At 50.8% G+C, this 19604-nt stretch overlaps 1 protein-coding gene across 1 annotated transcript in view; it reads right to left on the bottom strand.

Moving 5' to 3' along the window:
* HPSE2 (heparanase 2 (inactive)) overlaps positions 1–19604 on the bottom strand; it is a 111083-nt gene that overhangs the window by 12326 nt on the left and 79153 nt on the right. The window contains exons 6-9 of the mRNA XM_030488425.1: positions 14395–14442; positions 6486–6579; positions 3823–3929; positions 2578–2692 (exon numbers count right to left, since the gene is read on the bottom strand). Coding sequence (XP_030344285.1) covers positions 2578–2692; positions 3823–3929; positions 6486–6579; positions 14395–14442 — 364 coding nt within the window. The remainder of the gene's footprint in view (positions 1–2577; positions 2693–3822; positions 3930–6485; positions 6580–14394; positions 14443–19604) is intronic.

Raw genomic sequence — 19604 nt, 5'->3', positions numbered from 1 at the left:
TGTGCGGTGCCTATGCCCAGAGAGCAGCCGTGCTTTCTGCCCACCCAATATGCTGCTACCACTCACTAGCTCACAGCATGGGACACAAGAGTGACTATAACCCTGCTATATGTGTAGCAGTGCAGTGATTTGCCTGCTCCTTCTCCTGAATATAACAAATCCCCCTCAGCACTGCAGCCTTAGAGGATAGGCAGAAAGAAATATGATTTAGAAGCTGAGACTCCCACAGCGGCGTCCACCAAATGACCCCTGTTTTCTGCATTCCTCAATCCCCCAACATGGCACCTACACCACTCTTTACAAGCTTCCTTATACCATCTGCTGTAATATGCCCTAATAAAGACAGTACTACTGTGAATGACACCAGCAGCATATGAAGGACCAGCTTCAGGATCAGCTGAAGGACAGGGAGGAGGGCTTGCATGGCAGCAGTGCAGTGCTCGTATGGCGATGGACTACAAATCACTTGGTTTTATATGGGAAGCTCTTTAGCCCAAGGATGGAGGGTTGTATTTGCATCACCGCACCATCCCTGGACCATGCAGGAAACTCTCCCTGGACCGTGCAGCTACCTGGTACCTAAGGATGCTGCTGTAAAAGGCTCAGCTTCAGCTCAGCATCGGAACACATTGTCTGACAAGCAGGGATCAGTAATGGCAGGGGACGAGGAGGTGCAAAGGCTCCTATGGGGAGCCCAGCCCTGGCTGTGGGCTTGCCAGCCGGAGCTGCAATTGATGCTGTGGCGGTGCAGCCCTTCTCAGCAGGCAGCTGCCTCACGCCCAGCCGGCATGTGGAAACTCCTTTGTCGTGGCAGCTAATGAGCAGATTGTGTTTCACAGCACGGCCCCGCACAGGTACAGCCAAGGGCTTTCATCTCCCTCATAGCTCCCACGGGAAAAGCGCGGCTGCTGCCCCATGGAGCAGGTCACGGTCCGGTCTTGCTGGGCTTTTTGGTGTTTGCAGCTTTTAAATCCTCTGTCAGTTTGCGTCTGCCTGTGGCTCTTTAACAGCACAGAAGTGGAGGGAAAGAGGCTGGGGAAGCACCCACCAGTGTTTGTGCAGGAACATAGTGGTGGGATGTGGGATCAAGACCAAAGAGCATGGGACAGTGAGGAAACAGCCATGAGGAGGATGGCATCTAACTTATTGGGAGACTTATCTTTAAATTAACAGCAAAATCCACTTTAAAGACCTCCATTGTGTTTAACAGCCTGGGGTTTATTCTTCTAACTCCTTCCCTGGCTTTAATCCTGTTCCTAACTGCACTTCTGCTCCAGTTGCTCCAGGGCTGCTGCCCCACTGTGCTGGGAGAGCTGGGCATGGGCCACCCACTGCCCCACTGTGCTGGGAGAGATGGCCACGCGCCACCCACTGCCCCCATCCAGCCAGGAACAATTGGGGGGGGGGGGGGGCCCTGAGGCCCCAGGGGGTAAGTGGTTGATGTGGCTTTGCCAAGGGAATTGGCTCTTCAGAAGAAATCCACCAAGTGCTTGCCCCATGCTCAGATTAATCTCAAACAAAGTTCAAAGTCCCCCAAGCTCCCCCCTGGCCTCGGGCCCCCAGAACTGGTAGGTACACTTCTTGGAGGGGTGCATGTGGGAGCAGCCCTGGGTGCTCCAGGACTAGCACAGGCAGGGGACTATGATCTCCCGCTCACTGGTTTACTCTCTGGAGCCATGCTGGGGGGGACCTCGTATCATCAACACCTCCCTCATCCTCCCCTAATGCTCAGGGATGCTGTTGTGGAGATTCTGTTTTCATCAGCTGAGTAGGTAGAGCCGACTGAGATGCGGCTCCCTCAGCCTTTGACCCCCACAGCCGCCCCCTGCAAGATCCCAGTGCAGCATCAAAAGCAAGTTCACAATATCAGGGTTGTGCACCTCTCTGACATGGATCCCCAGCCTGCTGGCAGTGTCTGCTCTGTCATGGACCCATAAACCTCCTCCAGGGGAGATGCAGGGCTTCCACACACTCTGCCAGGCTCTCCACTTACAAGCCAGCATATTTACTAGCCCCCCCCCCCCCAGGAAAAGGAAACCTGCTACTTTTAACAGGGTTTTCATATGGTTTCTTTATCAGCACCAGATGTGCTGGGAGTTTTCGAAGAGCAAGGAATGCTGCAGGGCACTGGTGAAGACTTCTGCTCCCTGTGACGCTGGGAATGTCCTTCACCTTGATTTCTAGAGGTCTGAAGTCAGATGGTGAGGCTCCAGCCTGGCTTCCGCAGCTCACCACTAGCGATCCGGCTATTTGCCCAGTGCCACGCTTGGTGGTTCTGCCACCTCCCTCTTTCCCTCCAACTCTGCAGTCTGAACGGGCATCCCTTGGTGGCACCAGCCTCCCTCCTGTGCTATGGAGTATGGGAACTAGATGAAGTTTCAGCTAAAGTGGTATGGCTTTCCCGTCTGCCTCCAACATGTTGCATTTGGCATGAGCTAACGTCTCCTATTAATGCAGCAAGAAACAGATCTGGAAAAATTCATTTTCAAGCAGAGTTCAGACGGGCCACAAGGAGAGAATCCCCCCAGACGAGCAGGGAGAAGCCAGAGGTAGCGCGATGCCCCCAGGCAGACCTACCGGCAAGGGGTTGAAGTTGTGGTCCACCAGGTGGTTGTGGCCGTGGTCAAGGAAGGAGTGCCGCACCACCACGTCGATGCCGCGGCTGGCCAGCAAGCCCAGCGTGTTCAGCCACCTGGGGATGGAGGGAGCAGAGTCAGGCTGCTGTGCAGGGACCACCCAGCCCCAACGACACAGACACACTCTGGCACATGGCATCGCTCTCTCAAGCACCCAACCTGGTGCCTCCTTCCAGCACCTGAGCTGAAGCTTTCAGGTGGTTCTGTGAGCTGGGTATTAACCAGGTCCCACCATTCCTGCCCTGGAAAGCCTGCATGCCTCTCCCCTGGTGCAGACATCTCTGCCCCAGCTGTGTCGCAATGCTGTGCCTCAGCCTCTGTGTGCACCCAGCATCACAAACCTGTGCCGAAAGCCTGGGGTGCTCCCCAGCCTGCCAGCACTCTGCACTCACTGTCTCAGCAGGGGGACCGGACTTTTGCACCACTCTGTCTCCTCACATCCCCTGGGCAAAGTCTTCAATCCTCACAGCCTGCTGCAGCCCCTATAACCCAGGCATGTCCCCATGCCTCCCTTTAAAGCCTGGATAATATTCTTCCATCTTTTGTGCTCACAGCCAGCTCTGAAGATCTGAACTGGGGCTTTGCGGTAGGATGGCCATGGCATGGGGCTCTGCCAGCAGGCAAGCCCCAGGAGCCAGGAATGGTTGTAGCTTTGGAGGAGAGAAAATGATTCCTAGAGCAGAGCCCTGACAAGTGCTTCCCTGTGCAGATGCCCTGGGAGTGAATGCACGCAGGGATGAGTGGCTGCAGCCTGAACCAAAAATGCAGAGCAGGAGGAAGCCTGAGTGATCCTGAGCTGCTGAGCAAGGCAAACCTGTTGGGATGCCTGCCCTGGGGTCCAGAGCTGGCATGCTTAGATCACACCTCCCTTCCACACCCGTGCCCTGAGAGCATACAGTGAGTACCCATATGGGATCCCGAGTGGTCCCCTCCTTAATCTGTTTCTCTGGCTATGCCAGAGGCTGGGTCACTTGCAGGAAAGCAGAGCTGAGGAGAGGTAATAGAGATACTACAGATCAAAAACTGGTGCCCAGGCTGCTGGGCAGCCTGAGTACTGTACGGGTACAGATGGGGTGTCTGGGTGCAGAGCTGGCCCTCTTCTGGCTGCAGAGGCTTTGCAGCACCCAAGCCTGTAAAGTTCATGGGGATGGCAGCACCCTGGTGCCGGCGAGCTGGAATAACTCACAGGAACCCGGCCGCATAGGAATCGGAGAGGTTGTTCATGCCTCCAGATGAGGTTGCACCAACACCTTCCAGCCAGATCTTCTTTCCTGGGGTGTATGTGTTCACTACCTGCACAGGAGACAAAAGCAACTGGAATGACTTTCATGAACCTGTGATTTAAAGCTGAGGCAGACATCTCCTGTGCTATGCCCTGAGAAGACTTACAGAGACCTTTGGTAACGGTGTTTCTGGGCAGTCAGTGCCTGCCTAACCCTGGCATGGTCACCAGGTGTCTTCACCATGGCTGGGTGGTGGGAGACTGTTCTTCCCTCTCCTGCCACTGCCACATGTCCACTACTCATCTTCTGGAGCTGCTTCAAACATGCCATCCCAGATGTACTCTTATGCTCCCAAACCAGACCCTGCTCTTTCCCGTGGTCTCCACACATGCTCCATTCCACAGGCTGTCTTCCACATTACCTCAACTCTCCATGTCCCCATGCAGGGTGACTGCCAGCCACTGGAAGCACCTGAGCCCCAGCAGCTCTGTAGTGCGGGAGCACTAGGTCATGTACTGGAGGCACATGAATGAATGATGGGCACTTCAGAAGAAAGCAGTGGATGTTGCTGGGGGAAGGTAGGGCCAGCCCCATGGCTGAGCAGGGGTTGCTTCTCCACCTGAGGGGTCCCTGGCACAGGCAGAACATTAGGTCTGAGTGTGCTGTCCCACCCCCTATCAGGCTCAAGCCAGCAGCACAGACCCCTGTGAGATACCAAGTGGGATAGGAGGGCTCGGATGGCTGGACCTGCCCTCTCCCAGTGCAGGCAACATACAGCACCATGCAATGCCCCATCCTCTTTCCCACAATCTCGCTTCTCCAGGCGGGGTGATGAGCTCCTGTGGCCAGATGTCTGCAAACCCAGTGGCCCAAGGAGCGCACTGTGCAGTCTGATGGATTCTGCCCCATTAGTGAGGAGCGCTGGAATGTGCTGGATGGACTGGAATCCCTCAAAGATGTTAAATACACCAGCTCTGGGCTGCCTCCCACTCACAGCCTGTGAGAGTCGACATCCCTGACTGAAGCCCCAGAGGTGCTGGCATCCTGCCTGTAATTATCTAAGCCCGCCACCTTCCCCAGTCAGAGAGGAAGCAATAAAACAGGGAAGTGGACAAGCCCAGCTGCTCTAATCAGCTCCGGCAGGATGCACGGACTCAAAGCCAAGCTGGAGGCTATTAGCACCCAGTGCTGTGCTTTTGCTCAGCCACACTGGCATTCCCGGGAGAGTCCTTCCCAGGCCCTGCCCCACACAGACCAAATCCTGCCCCACGGGTGCGAGGGTTCACCCAACCCACACTGAGGGCAGTTCCCTGCTGCCTCTGGTCTGGGGATGGATGGGGTCCTGCTCCTTCCCCAGCAGGTTCCCAACCTGCAGCAGAGGTGGGACTCGTGTCACCACTTCTGTGGCGTGTTGTACCCACAGTGGGAGCAGGGTCAGACAGTTCCTCTCTATTTCACCCCTGCTGATCCCATCAGCCTCCCCGCCATGCCTCCCTGGAGCAGGAGGATCATCCGTGTGTGTGGATGATTCCCAGCTTGTGCCAGAGGACTCAGCAAGCAGCTCGTCTCCTCCAGTTTTGCTGTGCCGACCCTTGCATCCCCTTTCCTGGGGCCTCTTTGAGTTGTTTACTCATCCTATGGTTTCTCCCTGCGGGAATTACAACAGTAAGACATTGTGGTGACTGATATGGTATGAAAACCTAGACAAGATAGACAGATGGACGTCTCCTCTGGTCCCTAAAGCCTTCCCTGCTCACTAAGTGTTCTTTATTTCTTCAGGGACTGACAGCTGAGTAAGCCAGTTACAGCCCTGGCCTCCATATCAACCAAGGTGAGGGGACCCATGGCAAAGCCCCCACCACCTACCCACTAATTAGAGATGTGAGGTGGGTCCTCCTGGCCAGTGGGGAGAGGAGCACTTGCTACAGGCTGCACTAGCCAGGCTGGGCCATGGGCTTTGGCACTGCATGCCAGCACAGCTGGGTTTTATAACACAGTCAAAACATGATCATCAGGGGAAACAAAAATACAGTTGTTCATAATGACCATGAATCTCCAACAGCAAAAATCACCCTGGAAATGCAACTATCACAACTTTGCTAGCAGCATTTTTAGGCACTGTGAGCAAGTGGGGAAAGATACTGCAGTAGAACTGCCTCCCAAGCAGGCACATACTCGGGATGGTTTGGTACTGCCTGGCTGCTCCCTCCTCTCCTCTCCTTGTCCTTGGGAGCAAGTTTCAGAGAATACCCATGTTACATGCTGCTCCCTTCAGGAACAGATGGATGGGAGACTCAAGCCAGCCAGCTGCTTTAAAAAGGCTTTGCATGGCAGTGTCTGCCCCTGCCCTGTGCATCCAGCTCGCATCTCGGCACATCTGTGCAGCCTGCACCATGCTGCAGCCTGTGACTGCTTCCCTCCCTCCCTGCCATGCATCCCATCCCAGGGCCGGGCATCATGCATGTCTTTCCTCCCATCACCTGCATGAAAGCTCACTGCATTCAGGCTGGAGCACAGCCTCCCCCTGCCTCATGCCAGCTCCCCTGGGAGCATGCTGCTGCTGAGGTTGGAGCCCCGGCCACAGGCAGTGCCCCTTGCCCCTTGCAGACCCTTTGCACTCACGCACTTTCTGTATTTTCCTGATCTGGTCAGACAGTGTGTCTAACAGGCGCGTTTTCAGGAAGTCCGTCACTTTGGCCACTCGGCCGTCAATGTAGTAACTGGAAGGAAAACAAGAAGACAAGGATCAGACAGCTGGGAGTAGCTCTGCCCTGAAGCACATCCTCCTCTTCTGCTTCTTTCCCAACCCAAAAAGATTCCTCTGCTCTTGGGGAGTCCCTGCTTGCACCCTGCCCTGGCCCTCTGGCTGTGCCTGTGTCTGGCAAATGCATTCAGTCTCCAAAAGAGGGTGTGAGGTGAATGCCCCCTGAACACTGAGCATCCTGCACTGCAGAAACTGTGGGAAGTTTAGCACTTACTTTCTTAATTACTGCTGGTGAAATGCTGGGGCCAGAATGCCAAAGGCTGGGAGCAAAACACCACCCACAAAGGCTTTGCAGCACCCTCTGCACAGATTTCATGAAGACCCCACAGAAAGAGACCCTCCAACACAATGCCCATGGTAGCAATGCCTGGGCTTCATGACGAGGGACATGCTGGGAGAAATTCCACTCACCTGGATCATCCCATCTGAACCCATCCTCTGTCTTAGGGACAGACTGTTTTCAAAGTGCAGATAAACCAGTCAGTCCTGGGCCCAGGATGATTGCTACTGGACACCAGGGAGGAGAAGGATCCTGAGCAGCAAATACCCTCTGAGACACACCGGTAATCGCAGCACCCAGGAGGGGAGAGGTTTCCAGCAGTGGGAATAACAGCATTGCTCTGTCTGGGCCACGGGATACTCTCCATTCAAAGGCTGGTCTGCAGGTGGGGCTGTACAGAGCCTCTTCTGGTCTGAGAACCAGAATTGCTCATGGACGTCCTGCTGCAGTAATAACGCTCCAGCCCTGATGGTGTTTCTGAGCAAGGATTAGCGACTGTGGAGTGCAAAGGCTGAGGACCTACGGCATCAGAGCGAGCCCTGCTTCCAGCATCCCTGCACACCTGCACCTTCCTTGCTTGCTCTTCCAGCAAAATCCACAGCTGAATCCCCCTCTCAAGAAATGCCATGGCTGTTACCTGCATGGCAAGTCCTGCTCGCACAGAAATCCCTTCTTCCCTGGGAATGCCAAGAAGCGTTTCCCATACAGAGAATTCCTGCTATCCATGTGCTTGCTTATATAAAGCGCAGCCATAGTGCTGCCAATCATGATGTGAATCATCTGTCTCTAAGTGTGGGAGGAAGGCTCTGAAATGCCTCGGAACTGTCTCCTGGCTCCAGGACATAGGGTGAAGCAGTCTGCCCTGGAGTACAAACACCCTGTGGCTGGAGGTAATCCTGAGGATGAGTCTGGGGCTCAGCCATTGCCTCCCGTCCCTCACTGGAGCCACATCCACTTGGCTTCTCTCTCTCCACATACTTCAGTGCATCCATGGGTGCTGGAATGCACAATGGAATGATGACCTGGGGTCTGAAGAAAGGTGGATTCACCTTTCCAGGGCTGATTTGTCCATAACTTCCATCTCATCTATACCAGTGAGCAGCTGTAGCAGCCGCAGTGGCTGCTTCACTTGGGTGCTGGAATGCAGGAGCATCCCCAAAGGATGCCGTGGGCTAACTCAGCCTTAGCCAGGGCGCCCACCACATGTGTAGCATGCACGAGTGCTCAGTGAGGGGTTTTGTGTCTCACTGCTCCAGGTAACAGAGTAAATGCACTTGGAGCTGTGCAGGGCTTGAAGCTGTGCAGGGCTGTGGTGAAGGGGGAACAGTGCCAGCATGAACTGTCCCAGAACAGAAATGCATTACAGGCTCAACTTGCAAATGCATTAAATGAGAAGAATCTCCTCTGGCAGCCCTCCCTCCGGCGTGCTGTCCCAGCTGCATCCCCAGCAAAGCATAAGACCATGCCAGTCACACCTCAGTTTCATTCCAACCCAGAGAAGGAGGCAAGAGGCGTTTCTGTATGTCCGTGATGACTGGAAGGTGCTAAGGGCAGAGACTGTCTCCAGGGGGGGACTTACTTAGGAAGTGTTCAGAATTGTTCCAATCACTTACACACTATCGAACCACTGGCTGCCGGGAGGAGAGCAGATCTGTAAGCAGCAGGCAGCGGTGGGGTTTACAGAGATTACTTTTTAAGACAAAATTACAAAGGAAGGGACTCTGGGGATGGCAGATGTTTGGATTTTAGCACAGCACTTAAGAGCTGAACAGAAACAATTTTTTCATACTGCTGTGGATGAAAAACCTCATCACCTGGGCCAAAAACTGGCTGAAAGGCCATAAAAAACAAGGTTGCACTGACTGGGAAAAGATGGAGTTAGAGAAACCTCAGAATAAACCCCTTGGAGAGCAAAAGCAGGCATGTACCTCCTCATCCTCTCGTTCAAGCACAAGGTGTGCTCTGAGCTACAGCTCCTCTGCCAAGGGAGAGGAACATCTCTGCACAGCAGCCCCAGAGGAGCTTCTGCCTCCCAGACACTGTGTGGAGGAGGCAGCCTGGGAAGGTGTTGCTGTGCTAAGCACAGCTGAGACCCTGCAGGGAAGAGAAGTGCCTCGGGACAGTGCCACAGTCGTGGTTTTTGACATCTTCATTAACAAGCCAGAGAAATGGGGACTGGTGGAGGGATGAAAGGCAAAAGAAAACCTGCTGCAGTATCAGGAGATCTTGCTGGTGGCATGTCTCCTGGGGGAGCGAGGAGAGGAGTGCCTCAACTTGGGGTATTTAAGCAGAGCATGAAGGCAATTACAAGCTCCTCTAAGATGAGAAAGGATCTCTTGCAGATCTGCCTAGGAAGTTCCCAGACACCAAGAAGTACTTTCAACCTGCCCAGACTGGGAAAGAGTGACAATGGCACTGGTTGCACAAGGCTTGCGAGGCAGAGAGGCATTGAGGATTTCGCTGGTACCAGGCTACTCAAGAATGGGTGAGCTGCTTCCAGCTGCAGGTTTTGTAATTGAGATGAGGGCTCTTCTTCTTGAGAACTTCAACTGTCAGTGAAGACAGTATAGAAATCTGCAAAATGTAAACAACTGACAGGCCTTTAAAGCAGGAGAAGCGCTCATTAGGCGTGGACTATTCCCAGGAGCAATGGCTGCAGCTTTGCTGATATTTGCAATGACTCAGTGCACTTGACTTTAAAAAACCCTGAACTCTCCAACCTCCAGAAAAGCCAGCAGCAGCTGCACAGAGCTCCAGCACTGACAAGTACCTCCCCAGGCAGCAGCACAGTGCACAGGCAGCCAGGCTGAGCCAGCTCCAGGGGCTGTAGCATTCACATCCTCCTCTCCTGGTGCCTCGCCAAGTGCCAAAGGAGGGGACAGACCCTACCCAGGGTCTCTGGCAGCTGCAGCTCAGCAGAGGACATGTAGCTCATGGACAAGCTCTTTGTCTCCAGCACAGGCTGGCAGATCTTCCAATGGGCACTGTGTGTGTATGACGCAGTACCAGAGCTGGTCCCAAAGCCTAGGAGATATTAGCATGCCCACTGTGGGCACAGACCATGCTGTTTCTCATAATGAAGGAGAGAATAGATATGGGCAATTACATGCAGAGTTGACTCATCATGACCCCCAGTTTGGTGCCACTGTCTCTGTAGACAGACAATCTGAGGAAAAGAGCTTGTCGAGGAAAAGAGGGATCCAGCAACTAAATCCTAGATGAGACATATGTCTCAGAGGAAAGGCCATATACAGCCACTATGTGTGCCCTAGCATAGTATACAAAGCTGAAGCCAGCTCTCTCCCTTCTGTTTAATTTACCCTGTTTCTAAAAAGCCCATTTATATATGCCTTAGAAACCCAGAATGGGATCAGTGCACCTTGCAAAGGGAGGTGTGACTATATCACTCTAAAGGCCGCCAAACCAGAGCACGGCATAGGGGAAGGACTCAGCCATGGGCTGGGCAGGGATTTGTGCCAGTGCTAGGAATTCCTGGCCCCCATCCCTGGCTGGAAGTGTAGCATAAGGCTTGAGGCACAAAGACAAGAGCTGGGAGCAGTACTGAGGCAGGGCTGAGCACAGCTGCCAGTCAGAAATGCCCTTGTTCTTGGGCAGACGGCAAGGCCAGGATGCACACAGCTCCCAGAGAAGGGCAATGACAGGCACCAAGGCACTTAGGCAAACATGGAGCCAGCTACACATCTCTATCCTGTCACCTCCAGGTCTTGTGCTGCCTTTAAAATGATTTTCTGGAAAGATTCACAATTTGCTGCATGGGACCATGAGCATCATCCCATGTTTAATGAAGGCAGTGCACTGGCTCCTGGGCAGCTGGTTTCATTTACCTCCTCTTTCATTTTAAAGAGAAACCTTTGCCCCTATTATCTGACCTCTTCTTCTGTTGCAGTTAATTACATTAAAGCCCACTTCCCAAAGCTGAGGAATTTCCGGATCTACTTTGTTGCCTGCTGCTGCGGGGAGAGTCTGCTAGGAATTAGGGCACCCGCCTGCTGGGGACACCGAGCGGGGCAGATCCCCACCGACAGCGTGACATCCCACTGCCACCGCAGCTGTGAAACCCAGACACCTCTGCTGATAGAGGCGGCCCCAACCCCTGAGCATCCTCCCGAGGAGAAGGCAGAGCCCAGATCTGCAGCACAGGACACAGGGCAGCCTCACTGCTCCCCTGGAAAGGATGCGACCTGCCTCCCAGGTAAAGACCTGTGGGCACAGCAGGCTCGTGCAAGCCCAAATATGTATCCTTGGTTTATACGTCAATGTGTGTGTGCATGCTGGGCAACTCTCTCCCAGCAACTTTGGAGAACCCCAAAGAGCAGGAGAGCCCCCTGCTATTGCCTCATGAGAATCTCCACCTGCACACTCAACATGTCTAAGCCAGAAGAGATGTCACCCAAAGAAACCCTGGCAAAAGCAGTGTCTCACACAGATACCCACGTGCCTGGCATCTCTGATTTGCCACACGGCAAGTGCCTTTCCATCTTAGAAGATAATGTGGCATTCTCCAAGGAGCCACAGGGATAGATTTCCACTGGCTTTGAAGGTGCAAACATTTACTTTCCCCATAAGTAACAGGGATTTGGGCTTCAGAGGCAGCACTGCATAAGGATTTGTCTGTTAAATATGCCAAACTCAGAGTTATGCACAGGACGGATGGATGTAGAACCAGCTGTACTCACAGAGAGCATACCCAGGGATGGAACTGGGCATGGCTGCCGGATGAAGCGGGCAATGAATCTTCACCATGTGTGAGGACACCAGCACCAGTAGACAGATGGCTGTGGGGAGGTTTCTGAGCAGTGGAAACCTGCTTTCAAAGGCTGAGTGGGTCCGCAATAAACTGAGCATTTGCTCATAACCAAACATAACAAACAAACAAACAAAATCATCGGGAAAATGCCAAAACTCCCCGAGTCATTGTCAGTCCCACCTGCCCCACCCTCCTTTAGTGGAAATTCCCTGAGCTTTTGAAGCCATTCACATATCCCTCTCCAGCAACACATTACTTCTGAAGCAGGAGGCACACATGCTGAGCTACGTATGTCAGTGAAACCACACTCAGAAAGGCTGGCTGCTTATTCCCACCCAGTGTCACTTTTCTGTCAGATGTATTTCAGATATACTCTGTTTTCACACAGAGACTAGGGATCCCTGCAATGTATTCCCTTCTCAATTCTCTTTCTGGATTGAGCACAGCCTTTCAAAGGAGTAACAGATTTGACAAATTTATAACCAATATCCCAGGAGAGCGTTAGGGTTTGGAACAGAAATATTCATACTTGCAGTTAGACAGCAGTTTAGTTTCCTGCTAATAATTTTCTTCTTGGATACAAAGGAACTTGTTTTGTTTTGTTTTGCTGTTTGGAGTAGAGGGATGAGACACTGTTTTGAATTTATTCATAAACAGTACAGAAGCCCAGCTCAGAGCTGTGGCCATTGCCAGTCCTCACAAATGCATACGGATGCAATCTCCAGAGCTGCAACCCAGCCTGGGGGAGAAGCAGCTCCTACACTGCAGTGGAAATGGATCAGCAAGCAGCATCTCAGCTTCGCCAACCCTCACGGGGAGCTGCAGCAGCCCTCCTGCTTACAGGCTGCTGCTTCAGCGCGGCCACTCAGCACCAGAGCCACCAAGCACTTTGCACTGACCCTGCAAGAAAAAATTCCAAAGCAGCCATGTGGGCAGATTCCCTGCACACCAGATGAAACTCCACATCTGAAGCCTGAAAGTTTGTTCCTTCAACTTATCCAAGGGCTTGGCCCAACGTTCAAGCCCTGTTGCAGAAAGCAAATTCCTGGACTAAGTAAATGTGATCAGCACATCGTGTAATCATGAAAAGCAAACTCCCAGCTGAGACATAGATCATCATTGCACAGCATGAGCCTGTAAGTAACACAAATCCTGCTCCAAATGCTCTGCTACCCCGCTGCCCCCAGTGCAATGAGCTGCTGCTGCCTGGTGGGGAAGCCCCAGCAGCCAAACACCCAAGCAAGCAATGCTGTGGCACAGTGAGGCAAGCTGAACTCCCTGAGGAGTGGGACTTGCTGGATGCTGGTCATTCCTGGTGTGACAAACCTCTCCAGGATACCAAGAATTGCTTCTGAAGGAGGCTCCAAGGTTAACACACCGACACAGAGGCGGTGCATGCACTTGCAAGAAAACCTCATGTCCTAAAACCCACTAGGCTCTTTTTAAGGGCAGGTCTCCAGATGTGCTTTACAAGAGATGGTCTTTACAAACCATGTTGCTACACTTCAGCAAAGCAACCTGAGCCCCCCACGAAGTCACTGTGAAGGACCAGCTCAGGGAACAAGTCCTGTGGGCAGCACACACAAGCCCACCTTGGACCTGGGATCCCAGCTCCCATGCTCCCCAGGTGCCGCTTGGGAAGTTTAAAACAGTGTCAGAGCAAATCCACTGTTTCTGGGAACAGTGCAGGGTCTCACCATGGTTTTTGCTCCAGTGAATGTCTGTATCTGAAATGTGTCCTTCTGTGACACGAGAGAGTGCTGCCTGCCCCACAAACCCTTTTTCTATCAATTTTGGTGGTTGCTGCTGTGCTTGCACGCTGCCTCACCTTTGCACTGGCTCCCACTGCAGAGCGCCACAGCCTGCTGGGAAGCCTACCTCTGGCCACAGTCTGCAAACTAGGGCAGTCGGAAATCAGAGGAGGAAGAAGATGGTTATGGACTTTTTCCCCAAATAAGAAAACTTTTTCCTCCACTTTTGGTGCTTGTTACACCGATGCTACATCTTAGAGCTTGCTTTGCTCTTCCGAACTGCAGCACAGGTAGGAAAGAGGGGGAAAATCAGGTGTCAGCATCTCTCTGGCAGCTGAGCCTGCATCTTGGGTGTTCACCACCCTGTCAGTGGTGACATCTGCTCGTGGGGCTCCACTTGCAGTGTAGGGCAGCAGTGTGTCTATGGACATCCCAGGCCCCTACAAAACAGAGTGGGGACTGAGGTATTTACCATTGGACTAAGCTACCCCTCCCTCATGTGAGCCATATCAGTTTAGCTTCAGGCCATCGGTCATAGAGAACAGGGATTAGGGTGAAAGGAAAAGGGCTTTCAGATAGTCCCATACATCTGTCAGTCATGGCTTTTGCTTCCCTGTCATCCCCATCTCAGCCACCACTGGAGCTGCCTGTCTCCCCAGCTGCAGTCAGTGGTGCAGTGCAGGGCTTTGTTTCCAGCAATCAGAAAGGCCAGGCATGCAGGCAGTGGTATTTTTAGCCTCTGTCTCAGCTGCGGTGGTAAAGGTTAATACATTTCCTCCTGTATTTGTTCCAAGAGGCTCCAGAAGGAGGGGCAGAGCCTCTTCCACCTATTTAAATGGAGCAGGAGGACAGAGGAGGCTGCTGTCACACATCTGCCCCCTTTCACACCCAGAGAGCGCCTCAGCTCTGCTTCCATCATCATCAGATTACTGCAATAAGTGTTGGAAAGTAAAAGGAATGGTGAATACCTACTGTTGCCAGGTAACAGCATCCACCGTGCTACCAGCCACTTTCATGAACCTATAGGAAACAGAAGAAGAAACCGTATGAGCCCAATGTTGTCACAGCAAAGTCCTAAAACAACCAATGCCCATCCTACATCACAGGATAACGAAGGTGGTCACCTCACTCACAGACCCTTTCTAATGAAATCTTCTCAAACTTAAATGGAGAGAATAAATTATACTTAATACAAATGTTTGTAGCAAGGACAGCTAAGAATAACAGAATGAAATCCAAATGGCGGCAGAGCTCTGAGCATCATTTTGGGGCGGGTAGGGAAAGCTTTTGGAGCACAACAGCATTTCAGGAACAAGATCTTGTGGTATGTACTTAGTTCTATGACTGCAACAATTCTCAATAGTGATTTAAGAAAGTTTTAAGTGTCTATCTTAAAAGAAGACATTTCGTCACCCAACACATATTTAAGCTGAGGAACTCTTTGATTTATTCAAGCAAGGATTGGAAAAATGAAAGAAAATGGAAATAAAACCCAGCAAAGCTATTAGATGCAAAGATGCCACCTCCAGCTCAGGAAGCCCCTGAGCATTGGAGGATGAGAGAAGAGGCTGGACAAATACTGCTATGGGCTTCCCTTTTTTTAGTGCTCTTTCTTTGGCATCGGCTGTCAGCAAACTGATGGGATTCTGAGCTGGGTGCACTTCAGGTTTGTCCATTCCAACCACAGCACTTCCATCCACAAGGTTACAGTGAGTTATAGATATGTATTTGTCTCCTGATGGCTTGTAACCCAACTATCTTAAAGAAAATACACCTCTTCCAGACAGCTCCTATTTGAGTCAGACTTGAGGATACATAGATGTATCGCACTGCCAATGCCAAAATCAAAGCAATTCCTAATCTTGGGAACCATATGCAACCACTGCAGCAGCCTCTAGCACAGCCTTGCTACCACCCAAGATGTTCTAAACTGCATCTTGGAAATTGCAGCTTCCATGAGAAAGCCCTAAGAGTTATTATATACTTACGCTTAAGGGCACAGATATGGAAACACATAAAAGCACACACCAATAGGACAGGCACACTTTTCTGTTCAGTACTGTAACGTGTGCTGTGTAGCTGATGCATTTTGGAAGTGATAATATATGCATATACAGGAGACAGTGGCTTGAGCAAGTGAATGTGATGAGAAAGAAACTGATGCTGTATTGTTTCAGGCTGCTCTTTGATGAACAGGGTTCCCAGGAACACAGCAGGAATCACACAGCTATCCTAACTGCACTGGGACATACGTATGAGTGGTGCTAAGTCCTCTGACCCTGACTCCCCCAGGACAGCCCCACGGCCGAGGGTGGTGAAGGAAAGGGAAGGTTGAGAGGAGAGATGAGACCTTTTATCAGACTAGTTATCATGGCAGGGATAAGCAGCAAGCTTTCCATCCACGAGCCTCTAATAGGGTCTAAAACAAGAGCAGGAAGCTTCGGGCTAAATATAGCTCAGAAACAATCATCATGACTTTAAATTAATGACAATGGTCAATTATAAACTAGGACAAAAGGGCAGCTGGACCCTGTGAAGCATAAGAGGACACTGGCAAAGGCAGCAGTAAAAAATCCCTGCAGACAGAAAGGGAAGAGATACAATTAGAAATGGAAAAACAATAACATGCTGTACAACCTTGTAGCACTGATGCATCCCTGGTCTACTGCCTAGCAGTGCTGTGAGATTCAGTTCCCAGGCTTGCCTTTCAGAAATGGGTTTATATTTCTCTTGAGAGTCAGGCCCAGGAGACCTGTGCCAGGGAGGTGGTTTGGGGATGGTTGCTCCCCAGCTGAGCAGGGTGAAGAAAATAGCCTCAGAGCAGCCAGAAGGAGACCTCCCCACAACTCACATTGGTCATCGGGCGAAAAGGGGATTTTGCACATATTGCTATGCAGAGGCTGCTGTTCTACATTAAGTGCGCAGAAATATGCCAAAAGGACTAAAAAACCCCAACTCCCAGTTTTAAAATGCTCAGTACAGGGATTTATGCCTAAAATGAAGTGTACAAAGTGAACTAATGAACTCTAAACTGAAATTATGAACACAATCTATATTGAGTTTGAAGATCAATATATTGCAATTGAGTTTGAAGATTAGCCCAGCTTGCTTTCTAACCTCACATTCTTTATGTTCTGGCTGCAAAATAAACCATCCCAGACTTTACTAAATCACCTCTTCAGACTCAGCTTGGCATTCTCCACTCACAGTCCAAAACCATGGGCAGACGAAGCCTGGAGACAGAAGGTCTCCAGTTCTCCTCACTACTTCCACAGTGCCTACAGCCCTGCTGCAAGCACACCCGCTACAGCAGTTTCTGAGCAGGGACTGGAAAGCAAAGCAAACCCTTGATATAACTCCAGCATCCCTGGAGCAGCAGAAGCAGGACATCCATCATCTCCCACATCTCCAAGAAGTAGTTAATTGGCCCGCTCTTAAAAAACTCTGAGAATATTTTGTTCTAGGACACAGGCGTCACTTGAGCAGACCACAAGCAGGACAGAAAAGGCCCTGGCTTGTTTTAGTGTTCCTCTTCTGTTTCCATAAGAGCAAAATAAATCAGTTCTGGTCATTTTCAAAATTTACCATAAAAGATGCATATCTAGCTCAAATTTTGCTTTCCATGTCTATTTTTCTTTTCTTCTTTTTTTTTTTTTCTTTCTTTTTTTTTCCTTTCTTCTTCCTTTTATTGAGATTTTTGCAGGATGAGGTTTGAAAGTTCCTGGTAAAACTTCAAGCCTTGCCTTAATGCTGGACTTGTGCTTAGAGCACCCCAGATGGCTGATCTCTATCCTCCAAAGGGAACCTGGAGCAGCTCAGCAGCCAACAGGTGGTACTGCATGAGCAAGAGATGAAAGCCCAAGGTGGATGGACATGCAGATGCACAGGTATCCGAATATCCTCAGTTTAGCAATACAGATGCTTCTAATCCCCTTTATTCCTGTAGCACCTGTGCTGCTCAAACCACAGGTTTTGAGGCGAGTGGAGATCCATACAGTCCCAACGACCAACACTGGCATGTTTTTGTCTGGGATTTCCTGAACTGCGTGATGTCCATGTGTGCAGTGCGGTGCAGGCAGAGCAAACCAGACACTTCCGGGAGGGCTCAGATCCCTGCACATGTGCTGCACAGATGGGCTGGGGCAGTAAATCTGCCATTTTCCTAGACATTGGGCTTTCTCTGACCGTTGTGCAGCAAATCCTCCCCAGGATCAGTGGGACAAGCTGAGCCCCTGTTGTGCAGTCAATGTGGGCAACTACTATAGCGATGCCACATTATTCAGATGGGGGGCAGCCTATGGGTATCCCTGGCTGGACTTCCACACATCAGAAACCTGGACAAAGGTAAAAGTCCTCAAGATCTGCGGGGGATCACCTCTAGGTAGGAAACCAGAACACACCAGAGGTGCATGGAGGAACAGGAGCCTCAGGCTGGGAGTTTGTAATGCTGAGGATGAGACAAAACTGCTAAGCTCAGATATATCCGACTCCTTACCGTTACAGCTGCCAGTGTGCCAGCATCCCATGCCACCATTACTACTTGTGGGGCCCTGTATCGAGCTAGAACTGAGGCTCAAGCTTGTTTTTAAATAAGTACTGAGAAAAATGTAATTTAACATTGCTCAGTCACCCAAACAGTTCACAGCTCTGTCCCAGAAATGGTAATGCTAGCACAAGGTGCGACAGCACCTTAGAGGTCAGGAATGATCTGTGGGAGAGTGGGTCAGGAGAGCTGCAACACCACGAGATGATATTGACACCAAAACTCTGTACTGGAAACCATGGCTCAAATCTGACTTCTCCCACAGCATCTCCCATAGCCACAACTTTCACTTGAGTGTGGGCATGTCTCTGAAATAAATCTCCTGATTCATACTTGCCAGTCATGCAGCACCTACTGTAACCTTAAACAAATTGCTCCCGTGATTAATTAGCCTCCAAGCATGTTATTTCTCATCTGAATGTGTCTGGCTTCAGCTTCCAGACACTGGAACTTCCTAGGCTGATTCCAGGTACATTAAAGAGCCACCTGCATTTGGAAATCTCTTTCCCATGCAGGTAATGGCAGATTATCATCCTTGGAATAATAATAATAAAAAAAGGATCATGTAACAAAGAACGCAGCTGCACAAGGAGACAAGTTACCATTGCACGGGCTTCCAGGGGGTTTATCATCATCGTCTGACTCCTGGGTGCTGGACTTCAAAAACAAGGGTTATTTCATCTGCACTCCCTGGAGTACTACAAAAACAAACCGACCCACTCAAGCCCCAAATGCAGGAGCAACGCTGGCCTGCCTGTGGTGCCATGGTAGATCCCTAGAGCTGGATGTCAGATTTCTGCCCTTTGAGCCAACAGTGATGGGTAGAAATTGCTTTATCTTGTGCCTGAATTGGTTGGTGAAGGGGGTCTAAGGCACAGTTACTAACTTCTTCAGGTTCCAGTAGCACAATCAAATACCTGCAGCAGCAGAGACGGGTACCAGACCCAACTAATGCTACCTGCTGCAAAGACCTTGACCTGCAGTGCCAGATTTCAGACAGGGATTTCACTCTGGGGAGCAGAGCCTGGTGGGGATTACGTATAAACCCACAGCTATAGCGTATTCTCTCTCTGCTCAGTATCACCTTTCTTCAACCAACTGGGGCTGCACAAGCCTTCTAAGAACCCTAACTATTCTATGATTCTATGATTCTATGTTTCAGACCTTGGTAATCAGCACTTCAGGAACTCTCCTGGTTCTATTACATCTTTCTGAGATAAAATGACTACGACTGTAGATAGCAATCAAAATGAAGGTACACTGTGTACTTATACAGTGGCATAATCTCATCTATGTATTTTCTTGCTCATTTTGTTCTTCCTATACAGGTGACTCTGATTTTGGCATTTCAGCCATCCAGATCAAGTTTCAGCAACAACTATCTTAACCTTTTCCTCCTGAGAGAGCAATAGCTAAATCTTTTGCTTATATCTCAGATCTTTGACCCTGCTATATAACCAATCACAGAATGCCTCATCACATCCTTCACACCTCATTTCAATGTATTTATGAATGGATTCACTCATAAGTTCGAAGCTGCCAGAGCTTGAGTTCATGCTGCAGTGACTTCCTCTTACCTTTGTATCATTAGTTTAATGTTGCTTGTCTTGTGGCTTGACTTTTTGCACAGAATTCTTGC

The sequence above is a fragment of the Strigops habroptila genome, chromosome 5 (assembly GCF_004027225.2).
Source record: "Strigops habroptila isolate Jane chromosome 5, bStrHab1.2.pri, whole genome shotgun sequence".
Taxonomy (NCBI): Eukaryota; Metazoa; Chordata; class Aves; order Psittaciformes; family Psittacidae; genus Strigops; species Strigops habroptila.
This window is presented reverse-complemented; position numbering and strand designations above follow the sequence as displayed.